This window comes from Misgurnus anguillicaudatus, chromosome 23 (assembly GCF_027580225.2).
Source record: "Misgurnus anguillicaudatus chromosome 23, ASM2758022v2, whole genome shotgun sequence".
In the NCBI taxonomy this organism is placed as follows: domain Eukaryota; kingdom Metazoa; phylum Chordata; class Actinopteri; order Cypriniformes; family Cobitidae; genus Misgurnus; species Misgurnus anguillicaudatus.
In genome coordinates, this window is record NC_073359.2 from 2,253,952 (window position 1) to 2,279,080 (window position 25,129).

At 36.0% G+C, this 25,129-nt stretch overlaps 1 protein-coding gene across 1 annotated transcript in view; it reads left to right on the forward strand.

The window, feature by feature from the left end:
* The window catches only part of LOC129452787 (semaphorin-3D), a 74,410-nt gene that overhangs the window by 17,434 nt on the left and 31,847 nt on the right, over window positions 1-25,129 (forward strand). Inside the window, exon 2 of the mRNA XM_055216812.2 lies at window positions 11,253-11,449. Within this exon, the coding sequence (XP_055072787.2) occupies window positions 11,302-11,449 (148 nt within the window). The 5' untranslated portion in view covers window positions 11,253-11,301. The remainder of the gene's footprint in view (window positions 1-11,252; window positions 11,450-25,129) is intronic.

Sequence of the window (25,129 nt, forward strand, 5' to 3'; positions counted from 1 at the left end):
AAAAATGTAATATCAGTGCATCTCTAGTTAATATGCATTAGTGTAGAGCTGTAAAATAATCTGGATTTGGGTCAATTTAATGAGAAAAGTTTGAGTTCATATTGAAATCCTCAAAAACATTAATATTTGGTTGCCGATTTGGCAAATCTGAGCTCAGTTTGTGACATTGTTGAGATCTCTTCTGAAACTCCAAAGAAGATATTTGTGAGATCTCTGGATCTTTTTCTAAGCAGAAACATCTGAGACGCAGGAGACAAATGTTTAAATTTCCTTTCTGTTTAATCTCATTGATGTCGAGAAGAAATAGAGATATTAGTCCATTGGGGAGGGTCTATTGACTGATGCCACTGTTTCACTCCTAAAAAAAAACATGATATCTCCCCATTGTTCAATTCTTCTCCTCTGTGTACAAACTTCTTTCCCTCGAGCACCTGAGGCATTTGTTACGCATTTGTTAATTATTATAAGAAACTGTAATCCTTCCTGAAATCTTTGTAATGACCACAACAGACTTCTTGTAAGATGCATTCATGTAAATTCCCCTCCATTCTCCACAAGCTTCTGGCATGAACACTGTTTGTGTCCCCAAAAGCCAAAGAGTGGTGAAACATCATATTACCCATGGGAATTTTGAGACACCTGAAGACGCCTGTATAGTCTGTGCCACTCCCAGAATAAATCCCTAAAGGAAAATAAACCCACAAACAGACCCCAAAATGCTGCGGATTTGCATTACAAAGGCCCGCCTAAGGAAAAATCTGTGTTTTGGAAATGAATGGCAGTGGTGTAGACAGAAAGGGCTGAATTAAAATGTTTTTGTTGTAAAGCGCCCATGGTTACTTGTCCCGCCATGTTAAACTGGTGCCTTTGTGCGCGTTAAAACGGGCTGCTAAGTTGCTTGTTTTTCGGCTGGTTGAGTCCAATGTTGTTTGCTCATGCGGTTGCAGATCTTTTCATGGCGAGGATCCGCCTTTTCATTCACGGCAAGACTCTCAATGAATAAGTAATCGGTATCTCTTTTTGTATGACTGTGCGCTTGTTGCAAATTTTTAATCTAGTTACGTTTTATACAGTTTTATGTATGGGCCAATTAGGGCTGGATGCCAGTATTTACCATGGTATAAATGTGTCAACTGGTGGATATTTACATTTACGAATTTGGCAGACGCTTTTATTCAAAGTGCATTCAAGCTTTGTTTGTCAGTAGGCATGCTTCTGGGAATTAAACCCACATCCTTTGGGCTTACAGAAAATAATAGTCAAAAATGGTCACTGGGGAGTACCCTTCCAAAAAAAACCTTTGCACCTAAAGGGTGTATATTAGTTCCTCAGAGGTACTTATTGGTACCAAATGTATACTTAACTGTACCTTAATGTTAGGACCTTTTAAATGCCACTGCCCCAGTGACAGCTTGGTCCCAAAGGATCATGGAGTACCCTACTAAAAAATCCAGCATAAGCTGGTAGCTGGTTTTAGCTGGTTTAAGGTGGCAGTAACTGGTATAAGCTGGTCTTCCCAGCCTGGCAAAGCTGGTCAAGCTGGTGGGTCAGCTGGTCTTCCAGCATGACCAACTAAGTCCAGCTAGACCAGCATGAAAAGTGACCGAAACACAGCTAGATCAGCTTGCTACACCATCAATACCAGCTAAAACCAAGCTGGGAGACAAGCTAAACCCAGCTCACCAGTTTATGATGGTCTTAGCTGGATTTTTCAGTAGGTTAATGATAAAATATAGAGTATGACAGGGTAAAGTTATTAAAAAACTGATTGTGGATCAGTAAGCGGTGCAGAAACCACACACCTCAAAGTTACGGCTGCAGGGAAAGGCGAATGCGTTGTAGGTCAATGATCCGGACAGGGATTATTGGAGCAGAGTAGTGAAAAGCTCCCGCTGCTCCCAGATTTCTGTCTGGTCAATAGCCTGAGAGGAAGTGAAAGTGTTCATCCGTTACAGTACATTGACAAAGTCCCATATAATGTGTAGCCCTGCAGGGATAATTGCTTTCCTGCTCTTTGAGGTGTTTGTAAGATTTCTATCATGCTCTTGAGAGGCTTTTTATACTGGAGGAGTCTCGGCATGCTTTTTAACTTGTAAGGTCTGACTGGAGAAGAAAAGCGCCACCATCCTGTGATTGTAACTCCTTGACTATATTCGTTCACTGACTGAATAAACGTTTAAAACAATGCTTTTGAAGTCACATGTTGTTAGTCAAGGTTGTAAATTAGTTTTTATATACACTGTCAGAGCAAAAGGTACAGAAGTTGTCACTGGGACGGTACCATTCTGGTACAGATATGTACCCTTGAGGTACCAATATGCACCTTTTAGGTACAAAAATATACTTTTCGTAAAGGCACCTCCCTAGTGACAACTTTTGTACCATCTTGTACCTTATTTCTGAGACTGTATGACCCCGACAGGTTCTGGTTTAAAGTTCCTTTCTTCGTTTTCCTGTGCATTGTAAAGACGTGACGTGTCCAAGGATACAGGCTCTGTATCCGGAGCGAGCTGCCATTTCACGTTGTGTGGCTTTGTCACCTGGAAGTGAGTTAAAATCAACAACTTCCCCTTCCCGTAATTTGACGATTTTCCCACAATTAGTATTTGTTTGTTTTCTTTCCTCATATTCAAAAAGTTGATGACCAGCTGTTGTACAGCCAGCTCTGCGTGTCTGTGCAGTTCGTGTTTTTGTAATTTCTGTAATAATCAGATTGGCCGACTGCTGCATGACTTCTAGAAATCTGGGGTTTTCTGTCCACCCAAAAATGTGAATTAAATGTGTGCAAAGTGAGTACATAAATAAATATACATCATGCTATGATACATTATATTTTCTTTCTGTTTAATAATGACTTCATGTTGCATTTGGATGGACAGAAATTAGAATCAAAACTTTTTTTCTGGTAATTTCTTATGCTAGGTTCACACCAAACATGGTACAGGCGGCAAAAATGCACTATTCGCACATAGTTGAACGCTTGAACGTTTTGAGTTTACTCGCTTCATTCGCGCATGAAAGTTGTTCGTGAAATTCTTGCCATTCGAGACATTTGCGTGGAAATTCGCATCATGGGAGGGGTTTCTGCGACTCCACTCGCTTCCTGTAATCACGTCAATACTAGAGCAAGCTCCTGATTGGTTAACGCGGCACTTTATCCTCCAAAGTTCAGATTTTTCAACTTGCGCATTTCCCATGCCACGCTAAAGACCTCATTCGTGCGGCGAGACCTACAGACTTGAAAAAAACACACTATTTGCACATAGTTGGGCGCTTGAACATTTTGAGTTTACCCGCTTCATTTGCGCATGAAAGTCGCGCATAAAATTCTAGCTATTCGAGACATTCACACGGAAATTCGTGTCATGGGAGGGGCTTCTGTGACTCCACTCGCTTCCTGTAATCACGTCACTACTAGAGCAAGTTCCTGATTGGTTAACGCGGCACGTTTTTCCTCCAAAGTTCAGGTTTTTCAACTCGCGCATTTCCTGCGCCACGTTTAACGCCTCCTTCGTGCGGTGAGACCTACAGACGCGAAAAAAACACACTATTTGCACATAGTTGGACGCTTGAACATTTTGAGTTTACTCGCTTCATTTGCGCATAAAAGCTGGGCATAAAATTCTAGCTATTCGAGACATTCACGCGGAAATTTGTGTCATGGGAGGGGCTTCTGTGACTCCGCTCGCTTCCTGTAATCATGTCACTGCTAGAGCAAGCTCCTGATTGGTTAACGCGGCACTTTTTCCTCTAAAGTTCAGATTTTTCAACTCGCGCATTTCCCGCAGCGTGCTAAACGCCTCATTCGTGCCTCGAGACCTCCAGACGCGCGTTAACGCATCTTTACATTGACTTAACATTGAAATCACTCACGCTTGACGCCTTTACCGCAGCTGGTATGAACACTGGAGTTCTCATTTTTGTAAATTTGTTCTCCAAAGAGACTACTTTGACATTGAGTTTTTAAGACATTGAACTCTATTAGGGATGCACCGAATGTTTGGCAACCGAAACTATTCGACCACAAGTAGCAAAAAATCATTTTTGTTGTTCAGCCAAATAAGTGAAAATTTTAAGGAACTATGTTTTTGTTGACGTGATCAAATAGTAACCACATTGTAATTTTTTTTACTATAACTTAACAAATTAAGTTATGTCAACTTTATACTAGTCAAAAATAAATAACCAATTTGATAAAACGTGCACTCAGCATTGCACTGTAAAGTAATATGCGCACATGCTTTATAAATATAACAAACGTGTCAGAAGTGTGGAAGCCTTTTGAAGTGTCAGAGAAATATTTAGCTATTTTCGGCGAAATCGTTTTGGTTGCCAAACATTCGGTGGATCCCTACTCTGTTGTTGTGTCTCTACGCTAGTCTCTTCCTATCTGTATGATCAGTTTTGGATCCAAAAATGTGGATCAAACTCCATGCCAATGTTCAGATATTTAGATTACTTGAGGCTACACTTTTCACGAGCACAAATTGACTCGGTATGCTGCATGTCTCTACAGAGTCCTTAAAGATGATTGAAACCACATCCCACTCAATAATCAAGATCACAGAGAGGAAATTCTTTTTAATACAACATCATTCAAATCTCTTCTTTTCCAGACATATTCATCTGGATCTTGCCAGATCATCACCACCTTGCACAACTGGAAAAAAGTACAGAGACAGCACTGAGTGTTTTCTTTATCAAGATTAATAGGTTTAAGACAGTAAACCAAGCTAAGAAGAGTCCTCGAGCATCTGTGCCGCAGCCAGTGCAGTAAATCCAGTCTCTTACCCTGGTAAGATATCAAAACCACAGGGTGTAAATCACCCCACCGTGGGGTGTAAGAGGCTGTTGAGTCACATCTGTTGAAAAATCCCATTTTTTGCATCCTGAGCATTTAAATCAAACACAGATATGAATCCTGGAAATATAGTGTCTGATATCTTTCTCTACCCAAGATGCACATCATTCGGTTGGATGCCTTTGGTTTCCATGACTTGAGGAACTTATTATGTCGGAGTAACTGTGTAATAGGCTTAGTTTTTGAGTTGATGAATAGAGCAATAGAAAAAGCCTTTATTTTGCATCTGTTTGAGGCCGAACCCATTTTTCTCGGTTTGTGAGCGTCCCCAGGGGTCCCCTCGTGAGTCTAAGTGGCGCTCTGTGGTCTAACATACAATACACTCAACATGGGAAAATAGTTTCCCTTGAGTGCCAACACAAAAAGTGCAGAACTTTCAATGAGATCCTATTCTTTGATTTTCTATACCGTACATCATATGAAAGTTGGTCGAAATCCACCGCATTGATGTAAACTCACGCATGTCCATTAATGATGGGTTGATGGTTGTACTTCCAAGAAGAATTTACAGGAGAAAGCGCTAAAGGGATTTGAGGTTGCGCATGCAATTTGTTTTTGTAGTGTGACCTCTTGAAGGAAAGGGAATATAGATCGTGGCAGCTGATTAGGCATGAGAACTTTTCTGGAAACAATACTTCAATTTCCCTCTCTGCGTGAACCTCGTTGTGGCGCGGTCGCAAATTTGACGTGTCGCACGCATGCCCTGGTGGTGTCGGGTTTACAGTCAGCGTTGAGTTGAGTAATCACGGTCGTCCTTGGAGAATTTGTCAATCTTGAAGTAGCATCTGTTCAGCTGTCTTGTTTAAGCACTTGAACAAACAGTTTTGACCTGAGGAGGCCATCAGCGACATGCAAGTCGCGCTCGCGTGTTACGCCCTGGTAGCTGCAATTGCTGAGACAGAGGGCATGTGATGTTTTTCTATTTGCTATTTAGATAATATGACATATAATGGATTCATGTCATTGTAAAAGATTATTTTGAGTATTTTCCATCCTGAGTCAAAGCACTGTAATGCAGATAATGTCTGGTATATGTTGTAAATCTAACGTATTTGTATATTATGTATAAATTGTAACCTTGTCTGTGAAATCCAGGCTTATGAGATGGGGCATTGATTTTTAACTCAATTTCTGACTCAGTAAATATAAAAAATATCAAGGTTATATTTTCACAGAATGTTCTTTACATTATGATTTTATGTAGAAAACAGTATATCACAAAAAATACTTCAGGTTGGTTTTCACAATCTATATTGAACTCGACCATCTTCTGTCAACGAATATTGAGTTTGATGGTCTATTTATTTTTTTTTTTCTATTAGCATTACATTTTTTTATTGCATATAAAAATAAAAATGTCTATTAGTGCATGTTACTAGATTCATAACAATTCATTGAATTAGTGGAATCATTTACAAATGCAGGAATAAAATTAATTCCTGATTCACAAATTAAACGTATTTCTGATTTATGAACAAAATTTCTTCCTGATTTATGAATAGAATCTATTTTATATTAAAAAAATAAAACCGACTCCTGATTTAAGATTGAAATAAATTCCTGATTCACAAACGAAATCCATTCCCGTTTCAAGAATGAAATAAAATTCCTGATTCAAGAATGAAATTAATTCCCGTTTCAAGAATGAAATCGATTCCTGATTCAAGAATGAAGTAAAATTCGTGATTTAAGAATGAAATCGATTCCTTATAAGAATGAAATTAATTCCTGATTCACGAATAGAAGCTATTTCTGATTCAAGACAGAAATCAATTCCTGTTTTAAGATTGAAATAACTTTGTGATTCATGAATGGAATCAATTCCTGATTTAAGATTGAAATCAATTCCTGATTTAAGACTGAAATCAATTCCTGATTTACGAATAGAATCTATTTTCTGATTCAAGACTAAAATAAATACCCGATTCAGAAATATAATCTATTTTTGATTCAAAAATGAAATCGATTCCTGATTCAAGGCCGAAATCAATTCCTGATTCACAAAAAGAATCTATTCCTTATTCAAAAATAATCAGGGTATCTTCCGTCCATTCCATATCCGTTTTAAAATCAAAAACGGAAAACGAAATAAACAAATCGTATTTACATTTATCGTTTCCTTTAATAAAATGAAAAATATTGAAAGCTGCTTTAAAAAGAATGAATTGATACATTTTTCTATATTTAGTTTTTCAGTCTTACTTCTTAAAACTAAATTGTAAAAAATGAAAAAGAAAATATTAAAATGCTTTATTTTCCAATTTTCAACCAAGGAGCTACCTTTTCTCCCCAGCATTTACAAACGTTACCGCTGGGGGGAGCAAATACACGAAAGTTGCACCTTTAGCAGGGCACGCGGATGTAATCATTAAAATTTTTAATGATCATATGAATTATAATTGTTTGCACACCTTTTAATGGGGGTACAAAAATGCTCTGCAATGAATGTTTGTAGGCTTTGCAGAGAACACAGCATGAAAAGTCACTGCCAGATAAATTATGACATCCAATGTGCCAGTGGCTTGGAATTCATGATCAGTATAAAAGATAACCCACCTCATCACCCCCCAAGATCCAGCCATGGACACAATCATCATCAGTAATAACAATTTGCTTTTGCCGGTTGAATGAGTTTCTATGTACTGCATTCATAATAAATCTCCCCTTACATAACATGAACAAACAATAATGAGCTTTAAAAATAGTCCACAAACTTATCTAATTTATAGATATCTATGATTGGAGTGGCAGCAACGTTTCACGTTTCAACTTTTCACAAAAACACCAAAACATTGCAGAGCATTTTTGTACGCCCATGTGGGAAAGGTGTGCAGAAAAAATATAATTCCCAGTTGGTCCCAAATTGCTCATCATGTTAAAGCATTGCTTGGTGGAGCATTGCAAATGTCATGAGTCATGAACCCAGGGAACACAAATATTGATAAAATGCCTTATAATGCACTTTGAGGCGTCTACCAAATGCATAATTGTAAAAGTTTATTAGTCATAGGATTATTAATCATGTTAATGATTAAATCTGCGTGCCATGCTAATAGTCATTGGAAGTCTTCGCTTCCCTCGTCTCAATAAAGGGCCATTCACATTATAACTATAAAAATATTGTTTAAAAAATATTTTATATTAAAGAGAATAGCAGAGTTCACACCACAACTATAACGACAAAGTTACAATGAACGATATCGTTGGGATCACTTTCTGAGCGATTTTCCTCCAACTGACTAAACGATAAACCATTGACAGCCAATTCTATTTGAACTTCAAGTGCACGCGCATTTGAATGACAGATGCCACTATGAAGAAGCTAAGGTCCATTACATAAAATTACATCAGGTATCCAGCACTGATGCAGTTACTGTGAAATTGACTACCTAATGCTTTTTACTTTACTACATTGACTACGCCAAATAGTAAGATATTAGATTAAACAAACTACTATTTACTGTTACGTAAAACGCAGCGTGTGGAGAGCATCTGCTGGTTACTCGATGTGTAAACGCAACAAGAACAATAGCTATACACATTCAATGACATGTAAACAATTGCAATTTTATTACACTAAATATGCAATATGCCTTTGAAGGTTAGTGATTTGCATTAATTTGTCGTTATCGTCCGGTGGTGGACGCTAATATATTTATTGTTAAAATTAACGTCTGTTACAATGTGAATATAATTAACGTTATAGTTAATGTGAACGGCCCTTAAGAATTTTTCAGTAGACTAAGAAGCTAACTAGAAAAATGTATCAATATTTCGTTTTCTTTTTTTCATTTTGTAAATGGAAACGATAAATGAAAATTCGATTTGTTTTTTTCGTTTTTCGTTTTTGATTTTAAAACGGATATGGAATGGACGGAAGATACCCTGATTAAGGCTGGAATCAATTCCTGATTCAAGTCTGGGATCAATTCCTGATTCACAAATAGAATCAATTCCTGATTCACAAATAGAATCTATTCCTGATTCACAAATAGAATCTATTCCTTATTCACGAATAAAATCGATTCCTGATTCATGAATATAATCCTTTTTTTGATTCAAGAATAAAATTGATTCTTGATTCAAGGCTGGAAACAATTCCTGATTCAAGGCTGAAATCAATTCCTGATTCACAAATAGAATCAATTCCTGATTCACAAATAGAATCTATTCCTGATTCACAAATATAATCTATTCTTTATTCACGAATGAAATCGATTCCTGATTCATGAATATAATCCTTTTTTGATTCAAGAATAAAATTGATTCTTGATTCAAGGCTGGAATCAATTCCTGATTCAAGGCTGAAATCAATTCCTGATTCACAAATAGAATCAATTCCTGATTCACAAATAGAATCTATTCCTGATTCACAAATAGAATCTATTCCTTATTCACGAATAAAATCGATTCCTGATTCAAGACTGAAGTCAATTCCTGATTTACGAATAGAATCTATTTTTTGATTCAAGACTGAAATATATTCCAGATTCATGAATATAATCTATTTCTGATTCAAGAATGGAATCGATTCCTAATTTAAGATAGAAATAAATTTCTGATTCACGAATGAAATCGATTCCTGATTCAAGGCTAAAATCAATTCCTGATTCATGAATATAATCCTTTTTTGATTCAAGAATAAAATTGATTCTTGATTCAAGGCTGGAATCAATTCCTGATTCAAGGCTGAAATCAATTCCTGATTCACAAATAGAATCAATTCCTGATTCACAAATAGAATCTATTCCTGATTCACAAATAGAATCTATTCCTTATTCACGAATAAAATCGATTCCTGATTCAAGACTGAAGTCAATTCCTGATTTACGAATAGAATCTATTCTTGATTCACAAATGAAGATTGAAATACATTTCTGATTCACGTATGAAATACGTTCCTGATTCAAGAATGAAATAGATTCCTGATTTAAGATTGAAATCAATTCTTGAATAACGAATAGAATCTATTTCTGATTCAAGAATGGAATCGATTCCTAATTTAAGATAGAAATAAATTTCTGATTCACGAATGAAATCGATTCCTGATTCAAGGCTGAAATCAATTCCTGATTCATGAATATAATCCTTTTTTGATTCAAGAATGAAATTGATTCTTGATTCAAGGCTGGAATCAATTCCTGATTCAAGGCTGAAATCAATTCCTGATTCACAAATAGAATCAATTCCTGATTCACAAAAATAATCTATTCCTTATTCAAGAATGAAATTGATTCCTGATTCAAGACTGAAATAAATTCCCGATTCACGAATATAATCTATTTCTGATTCAAGAATGAAATCGATTCCTAATTTAAGATAGAAATAAATGTCTGATTCACGAATGAAATCGATTCCTGATTCAAGGCTGAAATCAATTCCTGATTCATGAATATAATCCTTTTTTGATTCAAGAATTAAATTGATTCTTGATTCAAGGCTGGAATCAATTCCTGATTCAAGGCTGAAATCAATTCCTGATTCACAAATAGAATCTATTCCCGATTCACAAATAGAATCTATTCCTGATCCACGAATGAAATTGATTCCTGATTCAAGACTGAAATCAATTCCTGATTCACAAAAAGAATCTAATTCTGATTCAAGAACGGAATGGATTCCTAATTTAAGATAGAAATAAATTTCTGATTCACAAATGAAATCGATTCTTGATTCAAGGCTGGAATCAATTCCTGATTCAAGGCTGAAATCAATTCCTGATTCACAAATAGAATCAATTCCTGATTCAAGAATTAAATTGATTCTTGATTCACAAATAGAATCTATTCCTGATCCACGAATGAAATTGATTCCTGATTCAAGGGTGAAATCAATTCCTGATTTACGAGTAGAATCTATTTTTTGATTCAAGAATAAAATTGATTCTTGATTTAAGGCTGAAATCAATTCCTGATTCACAAAAAGAATCTATTCCTGATCCACGAATGAAATTGATTCCTGATTCAAGGGTGAAATCAATTCCTGATTCATGAATATAATCCTTTTTTGATTCAAGAATAAAATTGATTCTTGATTTAAGGCTGAAATCAATTCCTGATTCACAAATAGAATCTATTCTTGATTCACGAATGAAGATTGAAATACATTTCTGTTCACGTATGAAATACATTCCTGATTCAAGAATGAAATAGATTCCTGATTTAAGATTGAAATCAATTCTTGAATAACGAATAGAATCTATTTCTGATTCAAGAATGAAATCAATTCCTGATGAAATAAATTCCTGATTCAGATTGTTGCACTACAGATTTTCTCCTTGATTATTATGATAAACTGCATCAGATTATGAAAGGTTGACTTTAATGTTGTCAACAACACTACTGCATTTAATTAAACTTACAATGTCGATGTCTGTTTGTTGTTTCTCCAGCATTATAAAGGTGATGTGATATAGAAGACCTTCTGTACTGACAGACCAGATGAAGATGAAGATGAGGACTGTGGGATTGTGGAGGACTGGCCGATGCAGTCTGCTGCTGGTTGCTCTCCTCCAGCTGTTGTTGACTCCTGTATGCTCAAATAATCCAATAGGCCAGAATATACCACGACTACAGCTTTCTCATACAGGTCAGACCTCTCTCTTTCTCACAGACACAAACACACAGATAAAAAACAGATACTGGGAAACATATTTCTACAGTCAGTGACCTCCAGAGCGTGACCGGTGAACTGCTTTGCTACTGCTTTCTTTGGGAGTTCCCTTTCCAAACCCAACAAGTCTTTTTTTAATGCACATTAGGTGACATGTAGCCGTTCTGTAAATGTAACAACATCTGTTATATGACTCTTTTCTTTTGGACGAGGCTATGTAGAGAGATTGCTTTGTAATACTTTAATAGTGAAATCATGTCTGCAATACTAACTATTATGTTCTCCAAAACTTTTTTTTTTCTGTGGTAGTCTGTGAATCCTCACTTTGAACAGCTCTTTAATAAGAAAACCATTAGTGTAAGATCAAACCGCCGTCCCTTATTTCCTCCTCGCTGTGTGTACGTCTGTAGGGTCACTGTGCTTTATAAGACACAACGCAACAGGGGGAAATGTCATTAACCTCTGCTTCCTGAAAATGTACAAAGTTAATTGGTCTCTTGGATCTATTGCCAGGTTGTCTTTTTTTCAAACTTAGTGTCATATAATAACATACATTATGACATATAACTGTATTGTCTGATTGTGAGCCAGTGTGTCTACCATACTCCGGTGCTTGGATATGGTAGGGGCCCTTATGGCCCTTTGGGACACCACATAGGGCCTACACTGTGCCAAGCCCAAATGACCTCAGCCCCATGTCGATATGATATTCTGGTGTTGAAAAATGGTAGTAAGGGTTTATTAATGTGTTCTGGTGTATAATAGTCCAGAGAGGTGTGTGTTTATCCAGCCTAATCTCACGAGAATTCGTACATATTTTACGAGTTGGCTAATTCGTATAAATTCATAGTTAATAGGGCAAAAACGTACGATTTTCACGAAAAACAACAACGAACTCAACCCCTAACCCCAACATTACAGGGGTCAAGGCAAATCGTACAAAAACTTACGAATGTGGTCGAATGAATTAATACGAATTAGCCAACTAGTAAAATATGTACGAATTCTCGTGAGATAGCGTTGGTTTATTAGTTTTGTATTTACTGTAGCTTAAATTGTGGCTCTTTCAATAAGAATTCAGAGTTTGGTCTATTAATTCTATACAATTTAGATCTATATTTTTACAAATTATTTTATTTGAATAAATCCAGCTTTGAAGGAACTCTTTCCCCTCCATTAACGAGTTATCTTGTCAGTTAGGAGAAAACACTTCCCTGCCAATGACAAGTTTTTATGGCAATCCATATTTACGCTATTATCCACCAAGTGGCGCTCTTACCCGACTTATCATTTTTTTGAAAGCAGATGGTCTGTTCTTTCGTCTGATATATTCAGTCCCTCCAGAAAATCGCATTTATGCGATCGCACGATTCAATGCATAATCAGCCAAAATCCGCATATTTATGCGGAAGCCGTATTTTTAAATATGCCGCAATTTCGACGCATAAATTGCAGATTTCTGCTCGCAAAATATGCAGGGCTTGCGTGATTTCATTATCCCTGCATTTTCGTTGCAAAAAGTCATATATATATATCTTAGCGGAAATTTGAAAAATGTTGCATTTACTTCACACATGCGCCTCCATGTCCCCTGTTGTCATGGGAATGTTAGGAAGTGACGTAATTACGCGACGTGGACATCGATGCAAAACTACAAAAGCATTCTCCTGAAGGTGATTGTATATTTAATCTAATTTCTTGAAAAAAAGCTGCAAAAGCTGCAAACAATTTTGTGCAAGTTCACACAGTTTTTGCAAGTTCCCGCAATTTTGGCAAGTTCACGCAATTTCATCGCATTAAAATTGCATAAATATCCCGCAAATTTTGTCAAATTTTTTAAGAAAACGTGCCGCAAGGTCAAGGACTTTTGTCCCCAACAATCACAAAAAAAAAAAAAAACGTAAAAATCATAGAAAGTGCTGGCGCTGACTGGCAACTTTTTTTAAAAACGCTGGTGGGGAAAGAGTTAAACAGATAGAAATCATTTTTTCTTGTCTTTATGGAAATCAGTCTGAAAATTTTTATAATAATACATGTCAAATAATAGTAAATAGATAATTGATTAAATACGCATTGAATTAGATTGAATTGTAAGTATTTATTACAGTTAAAAAACATTTTTATACTGTAACTGATAAGAAAATAATCTTTTTTTATCTAACTTTAAAGTAACTTTCAATAAAAGGTACAAATCAAATTTTTAGTAAAACATTGCTTATTAGAAAAAATAAAATGTATTATTTGTGTACACTATCAGAAAAAAATCCAATAATGGTCCCAAGCTCTAACTGGGGCAGTTCCCTTTAAAAAGATCCTAAAATGGAATTTAGGCCCAGATATGTACTTTGGTACCATTATGTACCTCTGAGATACTAACATGAACTCTTTAGGTGCAAAGGTGTACTATTTTGAAAAGGTACCTATTGTTGACAGGACTATTATTTTAATGTAGTATATTAAGCTTGGTGACCTACATAAAGTGTTGTGGGTCATTTTAGCGATAACGCAAAACACCCATTAATAAATCAGATGATTTTCTTCAGACTGTCTGTCTGGACACCAACGCCACATAGTCGCTCATCCTCCGAGTCCTCTCCCATTATCAGTACGTCACACTCCACCCGGCTACTGACCCCTGAACACTTTCCAGAACTTGCGAGACTGAGGCAATTTCCTAACAGGAAGATTCTGTATATGACGGCGTCGGACAGTATGTTGATCCTGCATTGTAAATGTGCTTCCCATTATCTCCTGAGCTGTTAATAGAAGGTCCCAACGTATACATCATGTTTTAGGCGCCTGTGTTTACGAGCAGAGACGCAAAACACAGACGTGTTCATTAGAGGTGAGGAGCGACTCGTTGAGTCAAATTTGAAAGCGAAGCTAAATGAGAGAGGAAATGAAAACAAAGACTTTTGAAGCAGATGATTGTCTTGTATGGTTGGGAGCTTTGAGAGACTTCAGAGGATTGTAGAGTTTATCCAGCTGTCTATATAGTCAAGTCTCTGTCATTTATGGTCACCTTATGTTGAACTAACTTAAACACCTCAAAATTTGATATGTTTAGATGTTATCTACATTTTTGTTTATTAGATGATTCATAATAACACGTTGAAGTGTTATTATAAACATATTGTGATGAGGTTGAAACAGTATAGGGCTTTCGACAATATACTATTCGTTCAAACATCTCCTTTAGATTATATAGTTATAATCCATCAATGTTCACTACCTACTCATCTTTTGTTGAAGCAGTCATGTATTTTAACCTTTTCAACTTGAAATGACTCAATTCATTGTGTCTAACTTGAGTCAACTTCGCAGCTTGCTGTTTTTTTAACCTCTGATGTTGAATTTGTGCTGGCAGACAGACGTACAATTGATATTGCAATGACCTGCGACTTTCCCACTGATGTTTACCAGTAAAACCCTTTATAATTTTAAAGATTGTTTTTTGGCAGACGGGTGGATTAAAACCAAAAGAAACATTCCTGGCACTTGGAAATGTCTAAATGTCTCAGTTTCCCCATGACAGGAAGAATTTTTGGCTTTACACCCGCCGGTCTCGTTTTGACAGCTGCGTTTTGTAGCGTGTGTGAAGTGAAGATAGCAGACTTTTAAAAAATGAACTTATGATTTATTAAGTCTGTTTAATGCTCTTTTTAAGAATGAGACCGATATATGCTGCTTGTCATCACAGTTGGCTTTCATATAAAACCTGTCAAGAAAAATAAAAGTCATCTCATTTTTAAAGGAGAAACATACAATTACGGGACACATAATTGTATCAATAATGACACTTCTTCTGTCTTCCACTGTTTGGACAAACAGAAAGTCCAAATGTAATTAACTTTTTCCTCGCCATTGATGAGTTATCTCGTCAATTAAGTAAAAACATTTCCCTGCCAATGACGCTTTATCTTTTTTGAGTTTTTACGGTAATCTGTAACGTGCGTTCACACCAGATGCGGAAGAGCGGCAAAGAGGCACGTAGTTGAACGCTTGAACATTTTGAGTTTACTTGCTTCATTCGCGATGAATGTTGTGAGTGAAATTCTAGTCATTCGAGACATTGTTCGACCTCCATTGTGGTTTTGTTTTTCTGCCTCCGCCCGCTTCCTGTAATCACTACCCAGTCTCACAAAGTTTCGTGATATAGTCACGTATTTTTTATCCTTTTTCGTGATATTATCACGAATTTTCACGTTTTTTCGTGATCGTATAACAAATTCCTGTTTTCGTGTGACTATCACGTATTGGTTACTCAACTGCTTTTTCCTATTTTTAAACCATTGACTCTTTGGTTTAGGGTTAGATTTGATGTTTGCATTAGTATGTCACGTTATGTATTGGTTTATACTATTTTTTCTGATTTATTTTTTATATGTCGCCTGGCGTTGGGGTTAGAGTTGGGTTTGGGTAGGGATGTCATTTTATGTAAATCTAACCCTAAACCGAAGCGACAATGGTAAGAAAATAGGACAAAACAGTTGAGTAACCAATACGTGATAATTACACGAAAACAGGAATTCGTTATACGATCACGAAAAAATGCAGAAATTAGTGATAATATCACGAAAAAAGAATTAAAAAAATACGTGACTATATAACGAAATTTCGTGAGACTGGGCTGGTAATCATGTCACTGCTAGAGCAAGCTCCTGATTGGTTAACGTGGCATGAAAATCCGCCAAAGTTGATATTTTTCAACTCAACGCTCAATTTGCGCGAAACGCGCCATCCGCGCTGCATTCGCGCTGCGCCATTTGTGCTTACTACACCGCAGGATGCCTTTTCGTATCTCTGTGTATGTTTTGATCATCGTTTTGAATCAGGGGTGCATTTCCCGAAAGCATTGTTAGCCAACTACTGTCGTAAGTTTTGTCGTTACTGACAAAGTTCAACGATTTGGTTTTTCCCGAAACCATAGTTCAAACGAACCATTTGTTTTTTATTTGAAAGCAGAGGGTCTGTTCTTTCATTTGATATATTTGTTTGTTTCTATATTTATAGAAGAAAATTTTCCTGGAAGGCATGAAAAGTTGTGAAACGTTTGTCTTTTAAATTGATTGGATGGTAAAAGGTTGTCACTGGTTTAAAGTGAGAGGGCTCGGTGATGTCAGCAGAACACTAAAATGTTTCTGATGAAGTTACTGAAAAAGTATAACATAAGATGAAGACTCCAAAAAAAATACATCTATGCTGATAGCCGGCAATGAAAATTCCAAGGCAAGTGACAGTTTTCCAGTAAGATGAATTAAATCCAGAAATACATGAAATTACTAACACTGTCAGAAATTTAAATAAAAGGTCCCATCTGTCAGTTTCAAAAACATTCACCCTTTTTTAAAAAAATCACTTTTGCATCTAAGTTAATGAATTTTTAAGATTTATTGTGTTCACAGAGGCATGTCAAGAACAGATTCACTAAATTAAGTGAAATTTTTTATTAAAATACCACCTGAGACGTTTGATCTTAGAAAGGCGGTATTTTTTTATTACATTCTCTGTCATGGCATAAATTCAGCTTTTGGGGCGTATTGGTAGTATGTGACCGGTGGGATGTTGTTTTAGCTGATACAGTGCTGTGTCACCGTTGACCTTTGTACCCCATCTGAATCCATGGCAACAAGCAGCTGAAGATAAGCATAGCGGATGTCTCTGGGGTCTAATGACTTCATTAGGGCATTTACACTGAACAGAGACTATAAGAAGAATGCTGCTAATAAAGAGAAAGACAATTGGAGGACATTTGGTAAATTTCACCAAATTTGACAGGTGAAAATAAATCCGTAACTTTGGTAAAAATTAACTTATTAAAAATAAGTTTGGTAAAAATTATTGAGCAATAACCAATAAGTGTTCAAAATAGGGATGCATAATGATTAATTGTGATTAACAGAATAAAAGTTTTTGTTTACATCATATACAGAATGTGTGTGAACTGTATACTTTGTATAGATAAATGCACACACATGCATGTATATATTTAAGTATATTTATGTATAATTTATATTATATATAAATATAAATATTTAATATATAAATATATATTTTTTCTTAAAATTATACATGCATGTGTGCATATTTATATATACATAATTATTATAGACAGTTCACACACATATATGATGTAAGCAAAAACTTTTATTCTGCTATAATCGTGATTAATCGTTATGCATCCCTACTGTATCACGATTTAAAAAACTACACTTATAATAATAGTTTAAGTTAAGCTGTCGGGGATGATTTTGCAGGAAATGTTGTTTTTCAATATACGTTCAGAAAAGTACGTAAAGTAACCTGCAATTTATGTTTAAACAGAGATGGCGATATAGAGGCAAAAGTTACAGATTAACAGAAATTTAAAGTTGCATAAAGAGTTTTTACTTGTCTAATAGGCATCCATTGCATACACATATTTTGTTTATTTTTACTAATGAGGGGCGAGTCAAATTAGTTTTCTACAGTAGTAAATAATATGCAAGTATTATTAACGCAGGGTTTCCGCAGCACTTTGCAGTTCGGGCGGCCCGCCTAAGCTGGGAAACCCTACTGCCTTAACTAGATCGTCCAAAAAATAATAATAATAATTTTGCTGCACAAAAGGCCATCAAGTGCATCTCGGAGAATAGAGAGAAAGACGTGGTCTATCATGTCTGGAGGATAACTAGTCAGTTAATAAAACATCTCAGAGATTAGCGTGGATGCGCTTCACACTGCAAGCATGCACACGTGCCACAAGACTGAAATGGTCTGGAGGATAGCCAGTTGATATAACGCGTGTACGTGAGAACTGTAAGTGGACTTATGTTTTGGGTTTATTTAAGCCTGTTATTGTATTAGTCTATAGTTCTTGCAAATTTAAAGTAAGTTAGCTGGTGATTTTGTTGTTTGAGCAACCTGCTAGCTAGGTTTTCCTGTTGATTCGATATAACTGTTGAGCACTCTTGCTCACGTCATTTACATTCTACATTAACATCTTCGCACTATCTATCATCATCATTCGCCAGATGTTGTACAACATCTGTTTCAGTTTGTGTTTATTAACCCTTTAGTTTCACGTCATCACGCAGCTATTCTCGTTAGAGGTAAAAACATTTAATTCATTAATAATCTAGTGTGTTCATTTTCTGTTATAGTTTCTTCAAAATTAAGTTTTATTTGAGTGTTTTAAATAAAATATTATCATTTTCATCATGACGTTTACACCCCGCCCCTTGAAATGCCACGCCCCCAAACACCCACAACCCTACCACCTTAACTTACACATTTTCTGCGGGAAACCCTGCAATGTATAAATAGTATTAATATGACAAAACTTAAAATTACCATTTATATTTTATTTTAACCCTCTGGGGTCTTGGTTGATTTTGCATCCTTGAGCAGTGACATGTGTGCTTTTTTCAGTTGCTTAACAACATAATAATGGCAAAAGTTTCATAACACTGTCTTCAGCACAATATTATGTAAGCAACATGTATGTACATGTTTGTATTTTTAAATCATGAGTAACCTGAAGGTCAGGCGGTTTGATCTTCCCTCATATTTCTGACATTTTAAGTTTTAACTCTGTTTGAAAAGTTATGTCTCATGCGGAAGCTTGCTGACCTTATTGTTTGAAAATCAAGACCAAACTGTTTCCCAAAGCCTAAACATTACAGTAAAAAAATCTGCATTTCTTTAATCGTCATTTCGAACTGAAACACAACAGTCTTGTGACATTCAAACAAATAAATAGCAGTCGTTTCACTCATCCTCAGCAGATAAGACCTTCAGAAAGAGGTTTGATGATAGCATGTCTTGTGTAAAGCAGCGGGGTGCTTCGGCTCAGGTCGGGGTCAATGACAGGATCTGGGTTGCCTCACTTGGTTGAAGTATCTCCCATACTCAGCACTTAAGCAGCAGAAGTCCACATGTGTGTGTGTCCTTGTGTTTGCAAGCACAGTTTCAGCACCTCCAGTCTGGCACTGAAACAATTAAACATGCCCCCCATTGCCCCTACGGGGGTGACGTCTTGCAGAACGTAATGAAGAAAACAACTCGAGACCTCTCATCAGAGCTGTAGATCCGTACAACCACACCAACTCCCAGAAAAAGCATTTAGTCCACATTGAAACATGGAGGTCACAACCACAATGACCTCAGATGGGATGTGCTGGTCTTCAGCAAACCATTTTTTCCTTCTTTAAGTTTTCCTCCAGGGTCCTTCAACAAGTTAATCGTTCCACTGCGCAGTAAATTTCCCCGTACAGAAAACAATTAAAGGAACAGTACACCAAAAATTGCATCACAGGTCATAAATAATGTAAATAAAGACAAAATATTATGGCTTCCTTGATGTTCTTGCAGAAACCGGTGTTATTTCTCAGTGCTAGATGACTGCAGCCGACACAAGGTTCATGAGAATTCATCAATCTTATGTTTGGCACTGACAACTTGAGTTTGTGGAAGTAATCTTGGCTGCAAAGTCCTGAAAAGCCTTCAAAAACAAACACCAGAGGACACAAATGAGAAATGCGATGGTGAGGATGTCCTCCAATCCAAATGGCAATTGTGAGGCATTGAGATGTGATTAAAGTCTTTATAACCAAAGGGACACCATATCCCTCTGATATTGCGGTTATAGTTCAATAGAAATGTATTTTAGATGGGATGTATGTGGCTTTGCTCTTGGCTAGGTTAGATGAATGCATTCCTGAACTTCATGATGGATCATAGACTTTGCTATTTTTTGACACCGTTCAAATAGATCATGTCAGAGCTTGAAATGGATTATCCTCGGAGGAATCAGTTCTCGCAAAACACCTAATGTGCTGTTAGGTGATATTTTTGTGAAATCGAAATTGATAAAAGAAGCATAAATTCAGTCTAGCTTGTCCAACCTTCAACATAGTTTTGTATTTGTATGGGAACAAGGTGATGGGTTTAACACTGAGACATTTGTGTTGTAAATCACAATGTTTACATCTCGGGGGAGTTTGGTACAAAGTTTGTGAAAGTGGACAGGGGGTCCAACTTTATAGGCAGTTAATGGCTTGGAACATTGAGTAAGCCGGTTTAGCACACATGCAGGCACACCCCACAAAGTTATGATTAGTCACAAAAATATGTAAAAAGCTAATTTCATTTTCCATTGCTAATGTTTTAAAAGTGAGTTTGTGAGGCATAGCATAGAAGATTTTAAAAGGATTTTACAATTATCCAGTAAAAAGAAACATCTAACTTAATACATAAACATCTGGGCAAACTTACGCTTAAAAGCCTCAACTTGATTTAGTTTCAGTGTACCTAGAAGTCTTAGAGTGTTTCTTAGAGCATGTTTACAGGTCAATGGTTGTACGAAAACAAAAAAAGTTTTTCGTTTACGTTTTTGAATTAACGTCAACAGCTATAGATGGTTTCAGCAGTAACAACATAAACAAACAGCTTTTGCTGAACGAACGTAACTTCCGCTAAACTCTGCTTAGAATCAATAACAACAAAGTAGTTTTAAAGTAGTTTATTTCTGATACAAGCAAAATAAACAACAAGAAGATTGCCTTAGTTCAAATCATAGCTAAAGCGTATCAAAACTACACTGAGCTAACATGACTGTGTAAAATGTGTACTATAAGGTATGCAATCTTACACCGCAAAAAATGATTTTCAAGAAAAAAAATTCTTAATATTTTTTTCTTGTTTTCTGTAAAAATATCTAAAAATTCTTAAATTAAGATGCTTTTTCTTGATAAGCAAAACGACCCAAGAAAATAAGTCTAGTTTTTAGACCAAAAATATCAAATTTAAGTGATTTTGTGCATAAAACAAGCTGATTTAATTTTTCTTGAATTTAATGTTTAAGAAAAATGTTCAAGTTTTTTGCTTACCCCACTGGAAGTTTTTTTTTTTTGCTTATGCACAAAATCACTTACATTTGATATTTTTGGTCTAAAAACTAGACTTATTTTCATTTTGTACATCAATAAAAAGCATCTTAATTTAAGAATGTTTAGATATTTTTACTGAAAACAAGAAAAAAATACAAATAATTTTTTTTCTTGAATTTTTTTTTCAGTTCAACTTTCAAACATCCCATCAAATAGCGGTAATCCATGATCGCCATCTTCCCTCGTCTTTACGAAACCATTTTCGACAAGGTATTTGTTTAAGAGTTCAGTTTAGCAACTAGGCAGATCATTAAACAAACAGAGACAGGAAGTAAAGTTCCGCTTAGATGCGTAATCGCGTCGCAGCGTAATGCAATTACAGTAATATATTAGTTTTTGTTGTAACACAGTAATATAATGCATTACTAATCTTCAATAATGCATGTTCACCAATGCATCTTAAAATTAGGTGTTATTTTAAGAATTGACCAATGCCGTGAAACCAGAACAGCGGCACATGAAAAAGCTGCTACTTTTATCAAAAGTAACTCAAAAGTAGTGTAACACACTACAGTTCAAAGACAGTAATATTGTAATATAACGGTACATTCACATGGGGCGCAAGCGTTGACGCTTCTCATTTACTTTGAATGGGTGACATCATGCATTGACGAACTGAATTATGGATCCGTCGGCGCCGCGTCACTGTGGTTGTTTGCGGCAGAAGTCTAATATTTCTCAGCTTTTCAAGTGCCAACACATGCGTCAGCCAATCGGATCGCCTTATGCAAATAACCTAGTGCAGAGCCAGCCACTTACGTTTAACAACAGATGAGCATGTGTTGCGCCAACGCATCTCACAAGAATTCGTACATATTTTACGAGTTGGCTAATTCATATTAATTCATACGACCACATTCGTAAGTTTTGGTATGATTTGCCTTGACCCCTGTGATGTTGGGGTTAGGGGTTCGGTTTTGTTGTTCTTTTCATGAGAGTTGTACGATTTTGCGTGATTAATTTTGTATGAATTGATACGAATTAGACAACTCGTAAAATATGTTCGATTTCTCGTGAGATCAGGCTGGTTGTGCCTACTTTAATTGGCTGTTGGCCACGCTTCAGACCCGCCTTCCTTCAAGCGTTAATGCCTATGCCCTGTAACTAATAACTTTCAAGTTACAGTAACTTGTAATATATAATGTATTACATTTTGGAAATAACTTGCCTAACTCTGGTGCCACGCCAGTAAATGGCAATGTTACATTGTAAAGAAAGACTACACATCTGCACATTCATTTATAGAGCAATGAATACAAACAATTAAAATGGCAAAAGCATTTAACCAATTTTGGTTTGGATGGATGGTACAGATACAAGTGACCCTGGGCTATAAAGAGCCAACATTTTGTAAACTTTTTTTGACAAGCTGGCTGCCATTGTTGTTTTGGTTTTAATACACATGCACGTGAAACAACCAATTTTTTGGAGATTCGTGTTTTTGTTGTTTATATAGAAATGAAAATTATGTGGTTATTTGACTCCCTTAGTGAAAAGTTTGATTCGGCTGAAATGTAACAAGCGAATCCTTTAAAGATGCCCAGTGCTCATTTAAATGAAAACTGGAGTTTGATAAATGTTTTCCCATTCACTCTTTCACCCTGGTTCTGCTATTGCTGATGACCCAGAACGTGACTTGTAGCTGGGGCTTGTGGGTAATTAGTGAGACTGGATGCCATTCACCCAAGGGAAAGCGAGTTGGTTCAGATGGAGTCAGCCAATGTACTCCATCACTGCAGAAAGCCTTTCTAGACCGAATGAAAAAGACAAATGGTAGAGGACAGGAAAATTAATGACTCTGAGGGATGAATAAGGAGGCATATTGTAGTTAACACCTCATCCTCAGCTTTCAGAGAGAATCCTCTGGTGTAAGTTACATAAATCTCTGAAAGACGTCATGGTGGAGTCAAAGCAAATGTAACAGTATTTGCCCTGATTAATGAGGTTTCTTTTGCTTCAAAAAAAAAAATCACTCATGATTGTGTTTTTGACTGAACTTTTTGTTAATCAACTCATCAAATAAGAATTGGAGAGCAATTTTGTAGCCATTAGTTAATGTTTATACGTTTAAAGGTCACAGACATCTCACCTCTCGTGGAAGTTCTGGGGTCTCCCGCATATTGATCCAAATTACAGGGGTGTAGCAGTGAACAAGTGTTGGCCCCTTCCCGATTTTTCTTTTAACTGCATGTTGTGTTATCTTTGATTAATATTTAAATATGTTTTACATTTGTTCGATGATCTTGAAACATTAAAGTGTGACAAACATGCATAAAAATCAGGAAGGGGGGCAATACTTTTTCACACCACAGTAAAATCTAAAATATCTTGGAAATCAATAATGTAAGAATGGGCGAGTTAGAGAGGTCAGGTTGTGGCCTCCGAGTCTGGAGAGATTGATAGAGCGAGTGACAAGACTTAGCTAGAGGGTGCTAGAGAGTAAACCTAGTTTGGTCTCTCTTTTTGATAACCATACTAATCAGTTTTCGTTGTGGACATGCATTACAGTCGACTTCTGTCCCTATCTTCAGTCAGAGACTCTTCAGAGTGTCCAAAAAACAAGAAAACAAGAGAATGGTACATGAATTACATTAAAGTACAATATAGTGTACCCCTGCTTAACAATAGGTCAAATATAATAGCTGTGTTTGAATTTCGCGGTAATTTGATGTCACCCTCCTGATAAGTCGAACACAATTTTTTTGCTCAAACAACGAATTTTTCATTGCCTGTGGTAAAATGATTGTAAAACATGACTTTAATACTGTATATTTTATTGTAAAAACACAACTTTATAATTTATACATAAAGTAATAACATAACATGTATGTAATGTATAAATTATTTAAATTTTAAGTTAATAATTAATGAATTTTTGCAGGGTGAATTTACAGTAATAAATACAATTTTGTTGTAACACAGTAATATTAACGCATGTTATATTACTGATGTCTGTGTGCTAGACTACACCAAAAACTACGATTAACTGCAAATAAAAATTATATAATTAAAAAGTGTTAGCAAATATACACAAGTGTTAGCTAATTATAGTCTTTCGCTTACAGTAAAACAACTCACCTGCATTTGTAATACCCTACATTTTTTATTTTTGTTTTTGACCTATAAAATGCGTACAAAACCACTAACTTCCTTTTTAAATAGTATGGAAAAATCACTATGCGACGAATCCAGATAATCTTCTGCTTTCGCCAAGATTTATTTGTATGCATCGGATGGACCATCCTGATCTTACGATAATTCGTACATATTTTACGAGTTGGCTAATTCGTATGAATTCATACAAAGTTAATCGTGCAAAAACTTACGATTCTCATGAAAAAACAACAACAATGAACCAAACCACTAACTCCGCACCTAACCCCAACGTCACAGGGGTCAAGGCAAATCGTACAAAAACTTACAAATGTGGTCGTATGATTTAATACAAATTAGCCAACTCGTAAAATATTTACAAATTCTTGTGAGATAGCGTTGCAGCGACACTTTTTTATCCTGTAATGGTGCAGTCAAAACTTTCGCTTTTCGCTGTATTATAAAGTTCAAGTGTGCCTGCGAAATCGTATCACGTGAAAGCAATTGATACGTCAAAGCGTGAAATTTTTAGGTGGAGGAACCGTTACGGTTCAAGCACATCAGAATCCCATGATGTGTGAATTAAAAAACAGCACTTTACCGTGTCATGATATATCTGGTCTGCGTAGAAATT